This window comes from Amia ocellicauda, chromosome 6 (assembly GCF_036373705.1).
Source record: "Amia ocellicauda isolate fAmiCal2 chromosome 6, fAmiCal2.hap1, whole genome shotgun sequence".
Lineage (NCBI taxonomy): Eukaryota > Metazoa > Chordata > Actinopteri > Amiiformes > Amiidae > Amia > Amia ocellicauda.
The window spans coordinates 27089262-27111426 of NC_089855.1; the positions used below are offsets into that span (position 1 = coordinate 27089262).

General features: G+C 39.1%; 1 protein-coding gene across 1 annotated transcript in view; it reads right to left on the minus strand.

Moving 5' to 3' along the window:
* abcc4 (ATP binding cassette subfamily C member 4 (PEL blood group)) overlaps positions 1 to 22165 on the minus strand; it is a 69499-nt gene that overhangs the window by 34001 nt on the left and 13333 nt on the right. Inside the window, exons 4-19 of the mRNA XM_066706702.1 lie at positions 21602 to 21826; positions 21267 to 21356; positions 20755 to 20918; positions 19097 to 19222; positions 15663 to 15912; positions 13707 to 13814; positions 11042 to 11131; positions 10723 to 10914; positions 7266 to 7360; positions 7056 to 7142; positions 6222 to 6318; positions 5893 to 6111; positions 5399 to 5539; positions 5028 to 5065; positions 4142 to 4242; positions 3181 to 3327 (exon numbers count right to left, since the gene is read on the minus strand). Coding sequence (XP_066562799.1) covers positions 3181 to 3327; positions 4142 to 4242; positions 5028 to 5065; positions 5399 to 5539; positions 5893 to 6111; positions 6222 to 6318; positions 7056 to 7142; positions 7266 to 7360; positions 10723 to 10914; positions 11042 to 11131; positions 13707 to 13814; positions 15663 to 15912; positions 19097 to 19222; positions 20755 to 20918; positions 21267 to 21356; positions 21602 to 21826 — 2170 coding nt within the window. The remainder of the gene's footprint in view (positions 1 to 3180; positions 3328 to 4141; positions 4243 to 5027; positions 5066 to 5398; positions 5540 to 5892; positions 6112 to 6221; positions 6319 to 7055; positions 7143 to 7265; positions 7361 to 10722; positions 10915 to 11041; positions 11132 to 13706; positions 13815 to 15662; positions 15913 to 19096; positions 19223 to 20754; positions 20919 to 21266; positions 21357 to 21601; positions 21827 to 22165) is intronic.

Consider the following 22165-nt stretch of genomic DNA (forward strand, 5'->3'; position numbering starts at 1 on the left):
CACAACAGCAATCAGATAGCAGTAACTGTTAAGCTTCTTTTTTTTTTCTTTTCTTTCTCTTTTTTTTATTTTACAACCGCATAAAACTAACTATTGCATTATTAAAAGTGTACGAGCTCCTCCTATGAACCTCTTATTATGTGTCACACCCAGATAAGCGATCAGGTACACATACCTAGCAGAATAAAGGAGTAAAACAACCGTAATGTTTTCTCTAAACACTGTGAACCAAAACAAGCCTTAAATCACTCCACCTACTCTAAATATCAAGCATAGCCACAATGTTTGAACACCCTCAAATCATATTTAGTGGGTTATTATGAGTCATTATGGTTAATACTACCTGTCTTCATGCCTTCAGCTCTAAATAGCACATGATTAACAATAGCACATGTATGTAATTATCAACAGATTAAGTAATTATCGAGTCAAACGTTCAAAACAGAAGCCCAATCCTCCCAACATAAAAATAAAACAAATAAGGGGGAGGGAAACAATCTTAACATTTTTTTTTCCATGTGACTTCTCAATAATTATTTAAATCAATTAAATCATGCAAAGGCAAAACTAATTCACAGTTGTCATGAGATTATTGTTAAACTGGGAATTGCAGGAGGTTTCGATGCTTCAGAGTCTACCGTTCTAGAGGAAATATTGTGAAAAGATTAGAAGGAAAATCGCCTATTGAATTTCAAATCTTGGTTTTACTGTTTATTCTGTTTTAAGATTATGTCCACCTGCCTACTCAACTCTGTCCAAACAGCTACAGCCTACTAAGCTAATGAAACAATCAAAGGTTTCAGATATGATTCCCAGGGCAAATTACATTGTATTTGCTCAGCCCTACAGTACAAATATCTTACAGTGTCCAAGATCTATAGCAAACAGTTTTTAAACAATATCATTGTTTGCTTTCTTATTTAGGTTCACTATTAGTAAATATAGCCTTCATTTACGTCAACCTGCTATTTACGCATTTAAAAGAAAAAAAAAAAACATTTCAGGTGGTTTCTGAAATAGCTTGTTACTATAACACAGCTATTAAAGTTTGAACTGGGTTGTTTCTATTAATAGACATGTATTTTATAATTGGGCTTTTATGGATGCATTTATGTTTGGTTTCAGAATTCAGGCAAAGGTACCTATTTAATTTCAGTTAATATATTCTTCAGAATCTGCGGCAGCAAAGATTGAGAGTCTTTATACCTTTCTAAATTCACTCAAGGAGAAGTAAAGACTTCAACTGGCTAACCTGTTGTGACCAATGCAACTTTAAAGTCAGAAATATTGTAAAACAGTTTCTTAACCATTCAAAATTCCAATTAAAACTATTAAAACACTGCATTACAATGCCTTCATCAAAAATTATTTGATTAAAAAAATCAAAATCAAAAATATAAGCAGGCAAAATCTGTCTCTTCAGCAGACACGTAAAAACAGGAAACGTAGTCAAACCACTACAAGATCAATCCATACACATTTAAAAGTAAGAACGCTGTTTTAAAATGAAATGACTCGAGAACAACATAAGAACATAAGAAAGTTTACAAACGAGAGGATGCCATTTGACCCATCATGCTCGTCTGGTGTCCATTAATCACTTAGTGCTCAAAGGATCCTTAACAGTCTGTTTTTGAATGTTCCCAAATGTTCGCTTCAACCACATCGCTGGGGAGTTTGTCCAGACTGTGACGAGACTGACACTGGAGATTCAGGTTTTTGAATGATGAAATAACTCTAAAACAACTTTTTTAAATGCTGAAACTAAAAATACCAAGTCTTGTTTATGGCTCGAACAATCTATCAAATTAAAAAACAAAACAATACAACATTGTCGAACTTCTATAACCCTCCTCACAAACTCAGCTTTTGCAAAAGCCATACATCAATAGAAGGTGTCCCTCTAGTGGAGAATTCATGGAAACACCAAACCCCTGTATACATATAATGTAAATGAATGACAGATCTTGACTTTGACTGTCCTAGTTTCAGGGCCACTTTTGTGTCACTCCCATATTTTGTTTGTTTGTGACAAAATGAGTAAAATGTCATATACAATTTTGTGTTTTTATTATTACTATTGTATAAAAACCCACAATAAGTTACTAAAGATCTAAAACACAGCCTCTGATTGTAGTACTTTAGCTACTTTGTGCTAGGAAAAAGTGCCGCTACAGAACAGCTCTGGGGCAAAAGTAATGATTATCTAAAAGGGAAAGAAAAGAAAATGATTGAGAGATCTCATCTAGTCAGTTATCTCATCTACTCCACTCGAGCTGCTGCCAGGTGACAGTTCGTTGCTAACTGATAAAAAATAATAATTCTAGAGTGATTTTGATCCATTTGCTTTTCATAGCAGGTTAAGTATGGCTTCATATTTTCTCTTCTAAAGTGCAGGGTGCTGGCGTGCTTCTCCTTGCAATAAAGAGCCATTCCTTTGCCGACCACAGGACAAAGGCGAAATAAAACGGTAGTGGGAATAATATTCCCCCATAATGATTCTTTCCCCTCATAAATTATTCATCTCCCTTTCTCCCCAAACTGAACTCTGAACTTCTGTGCGCGGCCTCTTTTCTAAACATTTCATTTGGCACATGCAATCGAGGTTCGTTATTTCAGTTTTATATTCAGGCGGAGTTCCTTTCTGAATCCTTTAAGTGAAACTTCTCACAGGAAGGTTAGGGAGAGCAAAGAGGAATCATGAGAAAAAAATTAAATACCAGTAGAACGTCGACGGAGAAGAAAAGGGTTTACATGTAACAAGGGCGTAAAGTCAGGCAAACATGTTTGGCATGGGGGGGATTAAGCAGACTTAGAAAATACAGTCAATAATGATAATATTTGTTTAGTTGCCATGCCTCACAAATACGTTCTCATCATTTAAGTTACCGTATACATTTTGATATAAAAATGTTGACAATGCAGTTGTTTGGGGGGATGCAGAGGAATAAACTAAATTCTGGTTACTTCCACCGCTATATCATTTACTTTGTCCTTTCATTAGGTAATGCTGAGGAAAGGCAAGTCACATTTGTCCAATTAATGATATCACATTATAGCTAGATTGGAGTGATTGAAGACTTATGTAAAAAGATTTACACCCAGGAACAGCTTGGGCACGGGAGCCAACTTTACATATGGCTATTAACGGAAAGAAAGACAATAGAAAGAGTCACTTACCAATGGGATTTACGTCAAAGAATCTCACTGGGGCTCTGATTATGGACTGGAACATCCGGTTGTGCAGAGACTGAGCTGCATTAATGAAGACTTTAAAGAACAGCAGACTTCGAACAAATCCAAAGAGAATTGTGCCCACGGTTAAACCTGCAAACACGCCAAACACATTTAATGAAGTGTGTTAACAAAAGAATGGAAGAATTATGCAACGAGCGGCAGTAAGTTACACTAATTAATCTTCCATGTTACACCGCAAGGATCCATATTCTGTCTCTGAAGGAGCATTGCAGGGTAGCGGAGAATGAGACAATCATTCAATTGGAAGTTGCACAGTATTCACTAGCCCTTTCCATCCACAAAGTAAGAAAACTTCTCAGACCCCCCCATATTTATGTCAGTTTCAAATGGATATACTGTACATTTTCGCTTTTCTAATAACGCTGATGACTGGAGTAACATTTGCAAAACTCCATTGATCTGAAATGCCCTATCAAGTTTTCAAAACCGATAATTCCATAATCTGCCAAGGCCTTTCAATTCTAGGCAAGCAAACACAAATCCATGCCTGAAAGTGCTGGTTTTGTAGTTGTAAATACCTTTATATGTTCCTTTCTCACCCCATGCCCCTATGCTGTGTACAACACATTAGGAAAAGGTAAAGAAATACCCGAGTCAATGGATGTGGTTTGACTCGGGGAAATCAGATGACTGCCATGACACAGTAATAGATGGTGCACAGTCCACCAAAAACACTCAACACGATTCAGCGCTATTCAGGCCTCACAAAACAAGACACTGTTTTCACCACTTGCACAATGCGGAGGCACAGATTGAGATGGAACACAAAGGGGAAAAGGCTCGTCAGGTTTTCAGCCAAGAACTATAGATTCCTTTGCTAGAAAAATGAAAAAGCGATGTTTTCCAGCTACAGCTGAATAGAGGCACATTTGCTATAACTCACCTGCGTAAACTCCTAAATAAAGGTCAAGGTCCAACGACTGACTTTCATTGTGGCCATTCAGATTGTTCTCGGTAACATTTAGCCGCTCCTGTTCAGTCGCCCTGTCAATCACAGAAGAATCTAAAGTTAGAAGGTCAAATAAAAGTAGATTTTATTCAATTAATCTAAACAGAAAGCCTTGCAAACTATGCTGAAGTGTGCAGCAAAGTTTCTTAACTAGATTTGATCATAATAACAGTGTTGTTTTTTGGTTACATTTGTTATAGTGAGGCTTGGGGGGTGCAGGGTAATAAATATAAGAATATTATTCCTAATCTAGTTTCACATTTATCTGTTTTTTATTTATTTTTATTTTAAGAGGTTTTCTTCCATGTTCTATCAACTACATACCTGCTTATAACAGATGCAATGAACTAAGAGATTATAAAATGGTTTGGATTGGCCATTCCATTTTTTTTTTTTTTTTTAAATAAATTCTGCTCATTAAAATTTGAACTATCCCCTTGCAGCCTCTGCTAATTGATGTTTTTTAATATATAGCAGAAAACGTTTGTGATGAACAACTATTAAAATGGTTTCCCAATATCAGCAGGCTTGTTGATTTCCTGTTTCACAGTACGGAGCCATAAAAGTTAACTGAATATAGCTAAAGCAGGTTAAGGGGAGTAAACACTGAGTATGTGTGATGTTTCTGATAAAAAACAAACAATGTGGATTGAGAAGCTTCAGTAGAATTTTCAATTATGGTTGCCTTTACTATACATTACTAAAATCTCTTAATTATTAAATAATGAAGAACAGCCTATGCTACACGGGAAGTATAATAGCTGTAGTAAGATAATATTTAGAACTAAACATGTTTTTTTAACCCAAAACAGTTTCTTACCAATAAGACAGCCACCAGTCCTGGAGGACATATGATGCCTAAGATAATAAAAACAAAAATCAATAATATTTTCTCTGTTCTTAATCCATCTCTGTATCTGTGATATGAAACCACCACTCTGACATTGAAATTATACATTTATAATGCATTGTGTTTTTAATCACATTTAATGCACAGTTCACTACATATACAGCATTACTTTGATTTGAACTTTGTTTTATACATTGATGACCTGTGGCTTTATTTCTTTCCCATTTAAAGGATGCAAATTGCATTTCATTTCCAAACATATTAAGTTAAATTAAGATAAATAGACTCTTGGTCATGTTCTGTATTAAGATGTGCCAGAGAAGGTATTCCCAAGAACGTACCTGTGCTAAAATATTGAGTAAGAGGAGGAACAAAAGGACCAGGATGTTGGCTCCAGCTTTAAAGTACTTCCAATATACTTTGACACCAATGGTTCCTTCAGAGCGACTCTCTTCAGCCAGGACTGTTTGCACTTGCTCTGCCTAAAACATGAACAATCATTTATTTTTTACTATAACATGTTCAATATCTATAAATATCAATGTGATATGAAAATACTAAGGACAGGCAACCAATCGCAGTTTGAGGTTAAATAGCAGGTGCAGTTATTTCTAAAGTATCGCTTAAATAATAAGCAGAGGGTAGTCTCGTACTTCAAAACTTTTAATCATCTTGAATGCAACTACTGCCCTCTTGTGGCAGAAGGCAGAATGGCATAACAAATTCCATGCACTTTTCCAGCAAATGAAGCAAATAAGAAACGTATACATTAATAGATACATACTTTAGATAGATAGATTGATTAAAAAAGGTAAAAAGATGCCAGTTAACTCACTGGGAGCTGGTCGGCCCCATCCTTCCCAGACTGCACTGAGGAAGACTGGGACCAGACGGACGTTTGGGAGATGGTGCGACACCTCACCGAGCGGCTGTTGCTGGCGGCCATCTCTGCAGCCACCTGCGGGTCGTCCTCTGCCTCCTTCTTCAGCAGGGACGTGAAATCCACCCCCGACCTCTGCAGCTCTGTGTAAGTTCCTCTGGCAACCATGTGCCCCTGAACACAAATGCATATAAAAGAAAAACCTAGGTGTCAATTTATTCAGAATTCAGCATTTGCAAAAAGATAAAATGCAGGTAAGGTGCTCAGAAACAGAGGGGACTTACCTCTTTCAGTACGAGGATCTGGTCTGCGGATTGCAAATACTGCAGCTGGTGGGTCACTAGTATTCTGGGTTTATTCCGTAATATTCCACATATACACCTAGACATCCACAGAAAGGACAAAATGAATGTGCTGTACCGAGTTATTAATATTCTTTTATTTGTACTGGAAACAACAGATACAGGTGTTACAGGCAATTCCTTACTATAAAAGGCACAGACCACATTTGTTTTTACACCTTGAAAAAATAACTATTAGGGAACATAAATAAAACACTAAACCTGAAAATATGTATTATGTGAATTATATGTACAGAAAAGCCAAAATAAATATATATCTTTTTAAGGAAAGGAGCATTTCTTAAGGAAACTAAATAATTCCCTAGTGGCACAGCAAGTTTTTCATGTTGGTATCAACAGTCACTTCCACATTATGTGTGTCATGCCAGGGCCGGTCTTTTGCTTCATCCCCGAAACACTGCAATGCATAAATATCCCAAGCAGACACATTGAAAAGCAATTACAAACATTGACTGCATTGGTTTCACAATGCTTTGTTCTTATCCCTAACAACATGTTTCCTGCTAGTGTTTGATGATAAATAACAATGAAAATGTTACTCGTTTAGGAAACAATATCATTTCGTGTCCAATTGTGGGGATCTGAAGGCAGGAAGCAGTGAAACCGTTTATAACAGTACAGTGTGTTCAGGTCCGTTAACTATAAAGATGCACACAAAGCCTGCTGTATGTAGGAGAAGCCAGTTTTAATTCACTCTGCTGTGGGATTTAAAAAACATCTTTCAGGTTCTTCAAAGTCGCAAAAAAGGAAACTTACTGTTCAAACAAATGTCTTCCTACTTCGGCATCAACAGCACTGAGGGGATCATCGAGCAAGTAGATATCAGCATCTTGATAAACCGCTCTTAAAAAACACAACACACCAGATTAATATTCATAGTTTTCTGAAAACTTTAGTGGCATCTTACTTTTTAGCTTTGTTCTTGCTATGATACCTAAAATAAGATGAAAAGAAAAGATTAAATACCTGGCCAGGTTCACACGAGCTTTCTGACCCCCACTGAGTGTGGCCCCCCGATCTCCAATCACAGTCATGTCACCATCTGGCATAATATCCATGTCCTAAAGGCACAAGATATGTATATTAATTATACTGCAGCAACATAATTAGCCACAAACTATACACACATACACAAACAAAACCACACAAAGCCCTGCTGCTGGAATGGTAGGAATAGCTGGAAAACTTAAATCCCGCTAGAAATTTGATATTTTGGAAAATGTAATACTATTCTCAAAAGAAAATAGGACAGATTTTACTAGCTATACAGTACACCTGTTAATGGAAACAATGGAAATGGAAACTTTACAAAGAAAATACTTTTCATACGCATTATAAACATGTTATTGCTGCTTGTTAAACAGTATGTAATTCTTATTTTATATCTTTCGCTGTCCATTTTGTAGACACATTTTTTTCCTGCAGTTATGTTCACAGAATCTGTGTTGTGTTCACTGGAGCCATGGTGTTGAAGCAAACTTCTTTGTGGATATTTTCATTTTAATAAAACCAGCTGAGAAAGTGTTGAGTGTTGATCAGAAAGTTTATTCATACAAGCAGCTTGGGGAAGAAAGACACACGGAGGCGGTCTCCATGAGGTTTCTCTCCCAAGATACAGTTTCAAACAGGCACATTTATACAGACCAGACAGGAGAGAAAGATAACAGGCCCACATGTCTGTCCCGTGATGAGCGCAAGCCCGGTCCCTGCATGACAACTGCTCAGGAAGACCAATATATGGTTAAACCGGGGAAAATGTAATGTTTAATATAAGGGGGGTTTGTATGATATATCAAGCCCAAATTGCTGGTGAAAACTGGTTCTTATCAGACTCTGTTCTTCTAGGTATCAGGGTTGAACTATAGCACAGCAAGACAGTGAGACAGTGACCTTGCTCACACAGACACATAGGGAAAGAAATGCATTTCAACACATGGTACCCGACTTATCTATTTGATGGGCCTATTTCCTGTCACATTCTTCTCCAATACTACTGTAACCTTAAAACAGAGCAGCTTACTGACTCACTGACACCAAGAACCTGAGTTGTAACTAGCCAGCCACACTGAGGGGACTTAGTTCAATTGTTTGCCTGATCTCCGAATGAAGGACACGCTGCATTTCAGGTCTGTTCTAAACCTGGAGATGAAGGTGAAAATATATGGTGTTCGGGATCATTTTGGCACAGTGAAGACTTGTTAGTTTAGTGTGCCTCGCTAGAACATGTACCAACTTAGTAGAGATGTATGGAAAGCAGTGAGCCTAGTAAACTACACCCTTTTCAGAGTCCCTAGGCTGGGGGAACACTAAAGTGAAAAGTTCAGTTCCTGTACGTCAGCCAGACAGGAGACTTACAGCTGAATGTGAATAATGTCCTAATCCTTTGGCTCACAAGTTAAATAATCACTGTAATTACTGTAATTCAGTAACCAGGAATTCAAGTTATTGTATGAAATACAATACTTATTTTACCTTTCACTGTGCATGTTGTAGAAGTATTTTTCCTGCAGTTACATTCATAGAATGCCCTTCTGGGCACAATCTTTGTTGTCTGTTTCAGTGGAGCCATGGCAACTCCCTCATGCCTCTATTTCCAATTCCCTCTTATCAGAACAATGAGCAGCATTCATTTTCTTTTTTTTGTATATGGCTCTTGTCTCAATTATCTCTATTATATATTATATACACTGCTCAAAACAATTAAGGGAACAGATAATCATCACAGTATAACACCAAGTCAATTAAACTTCAGGGATATCAATCTGTCCAGTTAGGAAGCCTAAGCGATTGTGAATCAATGTCACCTGTTTTGGTGCAAATGAAAGTGACAACAGGTGCACTGGAGAGGCAACAGCAAGACAACCCCCAAAAAGGGAATGGTTTTGCAGGTGGTGGCCACAGACAATTGCTCTCTCCTTATCCTTCCTGACTGATTCTTCTCTAGTTTTGCATTTTGCTAGTGTCCTTGTCACTACTGGTAGTATGAGGCGGTACCTGCAGCCCATTCAAGTTGCACAGCTCCTCCAGGATGGCACATCTATACATGCCATCGCAAGAAGGTTTGCTGTGTCTCCCAGTACAGTCTCAAGAGCATGAAGGAGATATCAAGAGACAGGCTGTTAGAAGGGCATTACCCAGCAGCAGGACCAGTATCTGCTCCTTTGTGCAAGGAGGAACAGGAGGAGCACTGCCAGAGCCCTACAAAATGACCTCCAGCGGGCTACTGGTGTGCATGTTTCTCACCAAACTGTCAGAAACAGACTCCATGAGGGTGGCATGAGGGCCCGACGTCCTCTAGTGGGACCTGTGCTCACAGCCCAGCACCGTGCAGCTCGATAGGCATTCGCCAGAGAACACCAGAATTGGCAGGTCCGCTATTGGCGCCCCGTTCTCTTCACAGATGAGAGCAGGTTCACACTGAGCACATGTGACAGACGTGAAAGAGTGGTGAACGTTATGCTGCCTGCAACATCATCCAGCATGACCGGTTTGGCGGTGGGTCAGTGATGGTCTGGGGAGGCATATCCTTGGAGGGTCGCACAGACCTCCACATGCTAGCCACCAGTACCCTGACTGCTGTTAGGTACTGGGATGAAATCCTCAGACCCATCGTCAGACCTTACACTGGTGCAGTGGGCCCTGGTTACTCCTGGTGCAGTACAATGCCCGGCCTCATGTGGCCAGAGTGTGTAGGCAGTTCCTGGCCCTCACGTTCCCCAGACCTGAATCCAAATCGAGAACCTTTGGGACGTTATGTATCGGTGCATCTGACGCCGCCAAGTAGTGCCACAGACTGTCCAGGAGCTCACCGATGCCCTGATCCAGGTCTGGGAGGAGATCCCCCAGGACACCATCTGCCATCTCATCAGGAGCATGCGCAGATGTTGTCGGGAGTGCATACAGGCACGTGGGGGCCATACACACTACTGAGTCACATTATGAGTTGCCGTGATGAAATTCACGAAAGTTGGAACAGCCTGTGATTTCAATTGTTTACTTTGATTTTTGGTGTGAGTTTGAATCTGGCCTTCAGTCGGTTGGTGATTTTGGTTTCCATTGACTGTAGTTACGTCATTTGGTTCTCAACGAATTACACAACGTACAGTAAAGATTTTGATCTTTAACATATTTCATTCATCGAGATCCGATTTAAGTGTTCCCTTAATTTCTTTTGAGCAGTATATAAAATCAATATTCTTAGCCTTTATCAATCCTATGCTGGATTAAGGACTCCCCAAAATATTTCCACTTGTTTCCATGACCTAGACCTAGAAGACCATATAAAAGATGCAAATATGAAATAATAAACTTTGCAGGCATGACATGGAAAAGGAAAGCTATAGATCGAATCTCGGGGAGGCCTTCATCCAGCACTGGATCGATATAGGCTGAGAATGATGACATTTGTAAATTAATGTCTTACTTTCTTGAGGGCACATGCTTTGAGGACCCTCTCATATTTCTGTGGTTGGAACTCCATCCCAAAGAGAATGTTGCTGCGGATGGTCCCGGAGAAGACCCAGGGCTGCTGGGCGGCGTAGGTCAGGTCCCCCTTGACTTTAACGACCCCTTTGTCTGAGGGTAGCTCATCCAAAATGGCACTCAATAGAGAGGACTACAAAATAACAGAAATAAAGGACACAAGTTGTAGGTGTTTAGACATAAATCCATGTTCAAACTATATGATGCATCACACTAGCATGTAACAGAATATATTCTGTGTTGCCGTTTAAACAATGTACCTTCCCTGCTCCTACTGGTCCGATCACAGCGAGAAGCTCCCCGGGTTTCACAGTGAAGGACACGTTCTGCAGTGTGGGGGCATCCAGTGACTGCAGAACAACAAGGTTAGGAATTCACTGCATTAACAGGCAAGTTCAGAGATATAATGAAGAAATCCTAAGACAGTAGATGTCCCTGGAAAATAACAATACTCAGAACTGGGCCTGTGGGCACATGAGGTCAGGGCCTAGCTTGATTCAATGTTCCCTGATTTGACCATGTGGTTTCCCCTTTTACAAAGGTCTCCAATTATACCTACATTTTTGCATCCTTGAAGGCTATATATGACCATTTTGATGAAATGCACATATATTTTACAATCTAGAAAAAACAAACAAAATGCAAAAAAAACAACAACTTGGTTTTAGTGTAAAGTGCTTAAAAAAAAAAAAAAAATATATATATATATATACACTCACCTAAAGGATTATTAGGAACACCATACTAATACTGTGTTTGACCCCCTTTCGCCTTCAGAACTCCCTTAATTCTACGTGGCATTGATTCAACAAGGTGCTGAAAGCATTCCTTAGAAATGTTGGCCCATATTGATAGGACAGCATCTTGCAGTTGATGGAGATTTGTGGGATGCACATCCAGGGCACGAAGCTCCCGTTCCACCACATCCCAAAGATGCTCTATTGGGTTGAGATCTGGTGACTGTGGGGGCCAGTTTACTACAGTGAACTCATTGTCATGTTCAAGAAACCAATTTGAAATGATTCGACCTTTGTGACATGGTGCATTATCCTGCTGGAAGTAGCCATCAGAGGATGGGTACATGGTGGTCATAAAGGGATGGACATGGTCAGAAACAATGCTCAGGTAGGCCGTGGCATTTAAACGATGCCCAATTGGCACTAAGGGGCCTAAAGTGTGCCAAGAAAACATCCCCCACACCATTACACCACCACCACCAGCCTGCACAGTGGTAACAAGGCATGATGGATCCATGTTCTCATTCTGTTTACGCCAAATTCTGACTCTACCATCTGAATGTCTCAACAGAAATCGAGACTCATCAGACCAGGCAACATTTTTCCAGTCTTCAACTGTCCAATTTTGGTGAGCTTGTGCAAATTGTAGCCTCTTTTTCCTATTTGTAGTGGAGATGAGTGGTACCCGGTGGGGTCTTCTGCTGTTGTAGCCCATCCGCCTCAAGGTTGTACGTGTTGTGGCTTCACAAATGCTTTGCTGCATACCTCGGTTGTAACGAGTGCTTATTTCAGTCAAAGTTGCTCTTCTATCAGCTAGAATCAGTCGGCCCATTCTCCTCCGACCTCTAGCATCAACAAGGCATTTTCGCCCACAGGACTGCCGCATACTGGATGTTTTTCCCTTTTCACACCATTCTTTGTAAACCCTAGAAATGGTTGTGCGTGAAAATCCCAGTAACTGAGCAGATTGTGAAATACTCAGACCGGCCCGTCTGGCACCAACAACCATGCCACGCTCAAAATTGCTTAAATCACCTTTCTTTCCCATTCAGACATTCAGTTTGGAGTTCAGGAGATTGTCTAGACCAGGACCACACCCCTAAATGCATTGAAGCAACTGCCATGTGATTGGTTGGTTAGATAATTGCATTAATGAGAAATTGAACAGGTGTTCCTAATAATCCTTTAGGTGAGTGTATATATATATATATTTTATACAGGGCATTAGTCAAATGCCACAGATGATATTTAAAAAAAAAAAAAAAAAAAATGTATACATTACAAATGTAAGTGATTTTTATTTGATCCATCATTTGAATGGAAAACTTCACATGTTAGCTGTGCTTATGACTATCTGGAGCAGTGGACGTGTGAATGGAAAAAGGCTGGGTATTACACAACACATGCTTTAAGTGTGAAGGAAACACAATCAAGGTGTCAATCTGCCCTTTTGGTGGGTCAGCGTTTGATGGCAAGTTGAAGAGCAAACGGTTTTAAACTGCACGTGGTTTGTCATGTGTTCGTGTAAAGGACACCACACATGGTCCCTTTCCCTTTTTTATGACTGTGGTTTCAAATAACAGAACTAAAGCCACAGCCTTAACTGCAGGCAACCCAGCAGTGAAATTATGCAACACCGTCATCTGACTTATCTACTGGGTTGGGCCTGTCACATTGTCTCCAATATTGCTATACCCTTTAAACAGAGCAGCTTACTGACACCCTGACACCAAGAACCTGAGTTGTAACTAGCCAGCCACACTGAGGGGACTTAGTTCAATTGTTTGCCTGATCTCCGAGTGAAGGACACATTGCATTTCGGGTCCATTCTAAACCTGGAGATGAAGGTGAAAAGATATGGTGTTCGGGATAATTTTGGCACAATGAAGACTTGTTAGTTTAGTGTGCCTCGCTAGAACATGTACCAACTTAGTAGAGATGTATGGAAGCAGTGAGCCTAGTAAACTACACCCTTTTTAGAACACTAACGCCAACAGTTGAGTATCTGTAGGTCAGCCAGCCAAGAGACTTATAGCTGCGCTTTAACAGAATGTGAGTAAAGTCCTAATCCCGTGCCTCACCTGACCTATCACAGCATGTCCCGATTTAGCATGCTGCACAAACACAAAGCCATCCAAGTGAATGACAACTAATGCAGAGAGCTCTCGATGGAGTTGTTTTACCTCACCTTGTCCCAGTAACAGATGAGATCTTGGACCTGAATAAGCATTTCCTTCTTCTCATTCTTTGGAAGCCCAGTATTATGATTCACAACCTCATCCAGCAAAAGAAAATTCTACAAGAAACAAACAAAAATATATGAAGACATATTTAAGTGACTGATACAAAACAGTTCCAAATATAAATGTTTACAAAAATGAAAACAATGGGATTGGTATGTACAAGTGGAATAATGTTTTTGTGAATAACTATTGCTTAACTACTTATCTTCCTTTCCAATGCCCAGAGTATTTAAAATTTCACAAACATGTGAAGTCCCAAGAATACAGTTACAGAATTTCTACGAAGCTCATAACTAAGAATTATCACACAGATTTAAGTTACTTCCAGTTTTCTGCCTTTCTCCTCCTTAGCTCCTTAGCTGCAAAACAAATGTCAACCCTGATCCCAGGCTTCTGATAGTAGTGATTTAGCTGTATTTTGCTCATCTGTGCTCTAACATGAGCCCATTTTGCAACACTACCTAGATATCATAAATACGTTTATTTTTTGTCTCTGAAATGTATTACCAGTCAAATTAAACAATGTTAAGTACCTTCCCTAAACAACTTTCACATATGCTTAAAAAATGTACTGTGAACTGGAAGACTCCAAATAATTGGCATGTCTCGAACAGTTGATAAAGTCATGTGCACCACATTCGATGTTCCTGTATTTCAAAGTAACCAAGAGTACAAGTATACGATGTTTCATATATAGAAATTTTCGAAATCAATGTTTAAACTGCCTCGAAGAAATCAAGCACACTGCAATTTTCCGAATCATACGGTAAGACTCTGCCAGCAGTAGGATCATTGGAAAGTCAGCTGATATGCAATATGAATCACACTGTGCTTCAGCCCTTGCAGTGCTGTACAGACCTTCAGTCTGCGGTGTGTTACATCACTATGACATCAATAATTTGGATGAATTTGATTCAATTCTTCTACTTTACAAATGGCCTTGTACCATAAATTAAAAATAAAATTCCTAACAAAAACAAACGTGTTAACATTTTGGTTTCTAAAGAAGGACCTATGTTCTTCTGAGGATTTGTTGTTCCCTCAAGTGAATGTCAGACAGGGAGACACTCAGAGGGGTATACTCATACTCACCCCAGTGCAGTCCACTACATTCCAATGTATATTTCATGTGATCAGCAGTGATTCGTTCATCACTGATCAGGAATGATTAATTTTTGTGTGAATCTGTATAGAACTATGTGTTCTTTTCCCAGGAAATCAATGACAAGTGAGGCAGACTTACTAACCACAGACAGAAAAGTTCCAGTTCTCAGGGTAAAATGGTAATGTTAAATACACTGTGATCTTCATACATCTTCACTGAACAAGTTATAAAAAACAGTTTAACAATGACTCTAAAACTCTGTGTGATACACCGTGGTCACGTCATCATCTATCTGAACGCCCGTGTGCACTTCTAGCAGGACATTTATTTGAAACACACCCACTTTTAAATCACTTGAACAATGGGGTCCATTTTACAATTTTGTTAATTGGGTACGTCAATAACAACCACACAACAATGGATAGCAATCTTTAGTTAAATGATTACCAGTGTGTGATCGCTAGGGTGAAGGAGCATGATGTTCTCATTATGTATTTTTGTGTCAGTGTCAACATAATCTTTGCCACAACCAAGAAAAAGAACATTGCTTGGCTATAGGACACATTTTCAACACTATCTGCTTACCCTTACAGCAAAACAGTATGACCTTTGTTTCTAGTTTCTCATAAAAATGTACATAACCATTGATAGTGGTCTGAGATGAAGCATTTGTCCATTTGTTAAGTACAAAAGGAAGTACCAAAATCGATATTGGCAATTCTTCGGTGTACATTTCAGTGCAAACGTGTGTGTGGTCCAGTTCTTACAGCACCCAGTGTTTTGTACATTACTATACCTTTATTCTGCGAATGCTGATCATGGCTTCTGAAGCAGTCTGAATAGCTGCTGGGAAGAACAGGGTCACAGTGAGCCTTATGGCACTGTACAGGGACACGGCTACAAAGACACGACTGGCTGAAATGGTGTTCCCAAGCAACACATAGGTGGTGAAAGTGATGAACAAGATGATTTTGCTGGCAACAAAAAATGAAGCCATGTTCATGCCACGGAGGTAGGAGCTTAGGATCACCTTGGAAATCTCTTTCCTGAAACAACAGATAATGCTTTATTACACAGAGCAGAACATTCAGGTCAAAATGTAGTGTCGAGCACTTAAGTTTTTACCCTTTGTACTAGAAGGTCACCAGATTTGTCTTCCCAGTGGCAACTAGACTAATTATTTACTTGCACAAACAATCTCCAATGCATGTTAATCTCCTCTGTTGTTGGAAAGGAGAAACGAATAATGCTGTGTTTTTCAATAACACTGCATGTTGTCTATGGAAACTATAATAACAAATCAAGGAGTAAGAATAAGGAATAACAAACCCCAGCACTCTTAACTTGATAATAATGACCCGAGTTGCCACAGGAAAGACAAAACTGGAGATTTTGTGGATTTTCCACTATCCAGGAAGTTATGACAACACATCCTGAAAGCTGTTGACATTCTGCATTATTTGTTAAGTTTTACATTTCAATTTTAAAGTTTTCAAAGTTACTTGTATTACAGAATTGATCTTGAAGATTAGTATATTTTACTTAAACACTATAGCAATACAGTGAGGGAAAAAAGTATTTGATCCCCTGCTGATTTTGTACGTTTGCCCACTGACAAAGAAATTATCAGTCTATAATTTTAATGGTAGGTGTATTTTAACAGTGAGAGACAGAATAACAACAAAAAAATCCAGAAAAACGCATTTCAAAAAAGTTATAAATTGATTTGCATGTTAATGAGGGAAATAAGTATTTGATCCCCTATCAATCGGCAAGATTTCTGGCTCCCAGGTGTCTTTTATACAGGTAACGAGCTCTCTTAAAGGGAATTGCTCCTAATCTCAGCTTGTTACCTGTATAAAAGACACCTGTCCACAGAAGCAATCAATCAATCAATCAGATTCCAAACTCTCCACCATGGCCAAAGAGCCAAAGAGCTGTCCAAGGATGTCAGGGACAAGATTGTAGACCTACACAAGGCTGGAATGGGCTACAAGACCATCGCCAAGCAGCTTGGTGAGAAGGTGACAACAGTTGGTGCGATTATTCGCAAATGGAAGAAACACAAAATAACCGTCAGTCTCCCTCGGTCTGGGGCTCCATGCAAGATCTCACCTCGTGGAGTTTCAATGATCATGAGAACGGTGAGGAATCGGCCCAGAACTACACGGGAGGATCTTGTTAATGATCTCAAGGCAGCTGGGACCATAGTCACCAAAAAAACAATTGGTAACACACTACGCCGTGAAGGACTGAAATCCTGCAGCGCCCGCAAGGTCCCCCTGCTCAAGAAAGCACATGTACAGGCCCGTCTGAAGTTTGCCAATGAACATCTGAATGATTCAGAGGAGAACTGGGTGAAAGTGTTGTGGTCAGATGAGACCAAAAATCGAGCTCTTTGGCATCAACTCAACTCGCCGTGTTTGGAGGAGGAGGAATGACCCCAAGAACACCATCCCAACCGTCAAACATGGTGGTGGAAACATTATGCTTTGGGGGTGTTTTTCTGCTAAGGGGACAGGACAACTGCACCACATCAAAGGGACGATGGACGGGGCCATGTACCGTCAAATCTTGGGTGAGAACCTCCTTCCCTCAGCCAGGGCATTGAAAATGGGTCGTGGATGGGTATTCCAGCATGACAATGACCCAAAACACACAGCCAAGGCAACAAAGGAGTGGCTCAAGAAGAAGCACATTAAGGTCCTGGAGTGGCCTAGCCTGTCTCCAGACCTTAATCCCATAGAAAATCTGTGGAGGGGGCTGAAGGTTCGAGTTGCCAAACCTTAATGACTTGTAGAGGATCTGCAAAGAGGAGTGGGACAAAATCCCTCCTGAGATGTGTGCAAACCTGGTGGCCAGCTACAAGAAACGTCTGACCTCTGTGATTGCCAACAAGGGTTTTGCCACCAAGTACTAAGTCGAAGGGGTCAAATACTTATTTCCCTCATTAACATGCAAATCAATTAATAACTTTTTTGAAATGCGTTTTTCTGGATTTTTTTGTTGTTATTCTGTCTCTCACTGTTAAAATACACCTACCATTAAAATTATAGACTGATCATTTCTTTGTCAGTGGGCAAACGTACAAAATCAGCAGGGGATCAAATACTTTTTTCCCTCACTGTATGTAAAGACACATAAAACCATAATACTGTGTGTAAAACACTTTATTTGACAGCTTTATACACCATCTAGATAACTGTTCAACAAAATAGATCACAGTATATTGAAAAAGTGTATTCCAAAAATGGAATATATTTTTTTTTATGAGAAGGTTAAATTCCACACGAATAAAGTGCTGATATAATCTCACTAAGCAAAGTGTGGCACTCCTTCAATAATAGTTAACTATTTTCAGTTGCACAAGTGCACACATTCTACAGTTATAATTCTACAGTTTAAAAGGACAAATATTCTTAAACTTGAATAACAAAGATGATTTGTAGTTACACAAATAAACATGTCATGAACCCGTGTTTGTCAAATAATTAGCTGAAATGCATTGTTATATGCAAGTTGGTTATAGAACTATGTAGCCTATTATTTTATTCACTGAATTCAGCACTCAGGAAACAGGGCCTTTTTCATTTGCACACACTTCTTCATTCCAGTCATAGTTACTGGTGGTCAGCTCTGAGAGGGATTATACTATATATAGAGATTTAAATGTGTAGACAACTTTTATGCACTTTCAACAAGTTTCAAAACATGACAGCTGGAATCACAGAAAGCAAGCAAATCCTATGAAAAATGATTTGATGTTTTAATGCTCCATTAGTTCACATAAATTACATGATGTTTAATTATTTAGTTAAGTTGCTCACATAAAAGGTTATAAGGCAACAGTGCGCAACTAAAATTACATTGATATTAACGCCAACTGTGCTCTGGCTGAGAGCTGTCTATATTAATAGGTGGACTTATTTGACCCACTCTCAATAGAGAGCCAGACAGAGAAAGCCACACATCCTTTGCAATGAGACTGAGAAAAACAATTACAGTGAGGAATTTGTTTTAATTATGGTTTTAAACAATTGGTAACAAAATAGTTTTGGCTTGTGAATTATGCGTTAACTGCTCATCTTGGATTAATTAAATGGGCGGTTTGCCCAGGGAGGAAAATCAGTCATAATGACTTATTAAAAAAAAACTTCTGTTTGGAAAATACAAGAAGTAAAAGTTTGGCCCTTTTTCAGTCATAATCCCCAAGTGAATTTAACCTTTTACCTTCGGACGTCATTTACCAGCTCTGCAAAAGGCTTCTCCCAGGCGTACATCTTAATGATACGAATTCCAGACACAACCTCATTCATTGTGCGTATTCTGCTGTCTGTGAAAGCTGCCGTTTTACTCCTAGACAGAAACAAAACACAGGAGATAGATTTCATATAATGCAAGTCTCCCTGCTCCGGTGAGTAATTAATATAGTTCAGAACAGAACAATATGTTACATATAAGTACTAAGGGGTTCAGAGATTCTCAGAATTATAATTATATTGTAAGGAATATTTTCAAAAGAAGCCTTTTGTTTTGTAATGCTGGGGTCACACTACACGATTTCTACAATCCGACCTGATTTTGAGAACAGTGGGCAGCTCACACTTAATAACCCTCTTTCACTTAATTTATGTAATTTTGCATCGTGAAGGAGTGCACACTACACGATCGTTTAAGAACAGGGTCACACACTTAGCGACTGATCTGAAATCCTTTGTCATGGGGATCTCCAACACAGCCTCGAAACTCCCCAAATCTCAGGGAAACACGCGTGTTCCATCCAGAGAAAAAATAAACAAACGTGGACCTGGACACTCACGAGCTTGTTGCTGTTGCGGTTTGTGTTCATCTGTGCGGACAAACACAAAAAGCATAGTGAAACGAGGATAAGGGTGAAGACATGGCTGGGGAGGCGAGGGATAAAGCCTTTATCGATATTTTGTGCAGACCTTCGTCAATTACAGATAATAATTGGTATTTGTATTTGAAAATATTATTTGCCCTGTATTAGAGTATGTTTAAATAACCTGCCCCAAATCGGCCATTGTTATTTGAAGTATTTCAATAAATGCTTATGAAAATCAAATACTCGTCATGTTCATTCTTCCCATTTCCTTTTTTGTAAAATCAGCTCAACATCTCATTGGCTGCTGTGACACTGACTACGTCACCCTACACGATTGGTGCCGATCTATTCATAAACATTTACCATGTTTAATAAAATCGTAGGGGCTCCAACTAGCTTACGACTGGATCGGAGGGCAAGCGATTGCATTGCAGAATGTCTCGCACTACATCAATCACCAGAAGCTGCTTGTTGTCACGATTTGCCATTGTATAGTGTGACCTTAGCTTCAGTTTACAAGGCTGAGAGAGAAAAGAGCTGGTTCACCATTTTTTGCTTCAACTGTTTTAGCCAAGTGCCTGTAAATACTACTGATGTTGCAAACATCCTCACATTTTTTTTTTATTTTTTTTTTACTTAGAGGTGTAAACTTAATAATTTCCAAATGCCAGTTTGCACTGAACTGTAAAAGTTATGTTCTCAAGAAAGATATCGGACAACTCTCTCAGCTCTCAGCAACAGAGGTAGAACATGTATTGTGAAGTGTAAAAATATATTTTCAAATTATGTTTTGAGATGTGAAAAAATAAGTTTTCCCCAAAACACCATATCAATCTCAAAGGGGGGAATATTACAAAACAATCTGTAGGATGAACATTTTTAGCGGCCTATCTTGTGATCATAGTACAATGTACACTGTCTTCTGTATGCCAAACTTAAAACCGGACTTGATATTTACAAATTGGATAACTGACTTGCTTCTTGCCTCTACATAATATTGCAAACATATAAGTAATATCACATTATCCAAAAGATAGGTTACCTCAGAGAGGAGAACAAACGACCGAAAAATGTTTGTAAAGGCATCAAAAAAATGAGAACTGCCATCCCAGCCAGGCAAGATGGGCCAATCTCTTCCCAGAGCAGGGCTATCACAGCAGCGACCTGCAGAGGAGCCACCCACAAAAAGTGCAAGAAGATGGTCACCTGTCAGAGAGGGAGACAGTGTTATACAGTGACCCACCAATGAGGAGACAGAACACAACCCTTGTCCTAGGAGTGAAGAATCAACAAAATTGATAGTTAAAGCTAGTTTTATTATTCAATATAGAATGACAATTCATGGTAAAATATTGAAAGGTGGTGAAAATTTATATCCAAACTAGTAAGTGTGTTACTTCAATAGTTGCAGCAACCATTAAATAGGCCATATTTGTAAAGATCACTTTTTCTGTTTAACAGTTCAATACAGTAATCTAATGACAGAATGACATGGCACAGACTTTATTAAAATGAATAGTACACGAATGCGAGAGATTAAAACAAAGTACCTACCTCGTCAAACCTGATGACATCATTGGATAACAGGTTTACTATTTGACCGGTTGTAGTCTTCCCTAGTGCACTGCTATTGAGGCAAAGGGCCTGGAAATAATAATAATAAAAAAAAAAAAAAAAAAAATCACAGAGCAGCCAAGTAATAAAACATTCACCACCCACTCCTCCCCCCAAAAAACCCCAATCAGATTTGCCAAAAGGCCTGCGATCTAACTTCTTGTAAAAATGAGTTTCGTCACTAGCTGTTTATTTCATTCTTCATTCCTGTAAATGATGTGGTGAGGCCTGTTATAAAATTAACCAATTCCAACAATGCTGAACTCTTGACTTACCTTTTTAAAAATCATATGGCACAGAGCAACTCGGATTTTCATGCCTGCTCTTTGGACATGGTAAAAATACAGATGGTGAATCAGCGCCAATCCAAACGTCGAGAGAGCAACACCTGTGGCATATCCATAGGCTTGGTTTAGAGCGTCCGCATCATTTCGGTCCTTTCTCTCAAAATATTGGATCAGTTTCCCTAAAAACACTGGCTGAATTATTTTGATTGTCTCCTGCAAGAAAATTATGCAGAAACATATTTGGTTGGATTATGGCTCAAGAATATTGTCAGGGTGGACTTTCACACTTGCTTTAAAGTTGAAAACAAATGTGAAATTAAACTATAGTTTCAGTTACTTTTAATGGTATTGGAATTTTTGAGTATTTTTTCCCCAGGTAAAAAAAAAAAAAAAGCTTTTTCCATTCATCTAATCGTTTTGTCTGTACTAGATCCTTTTGTGTTTGAATGTCAAGTGTAAATGTTATTCAACTAGCAGCTATCATTAAAAAAAAGGGTAATACTATCTATAATTTAATTTCTGTCTACACTGCTCCCCTATATTTGAACTGAG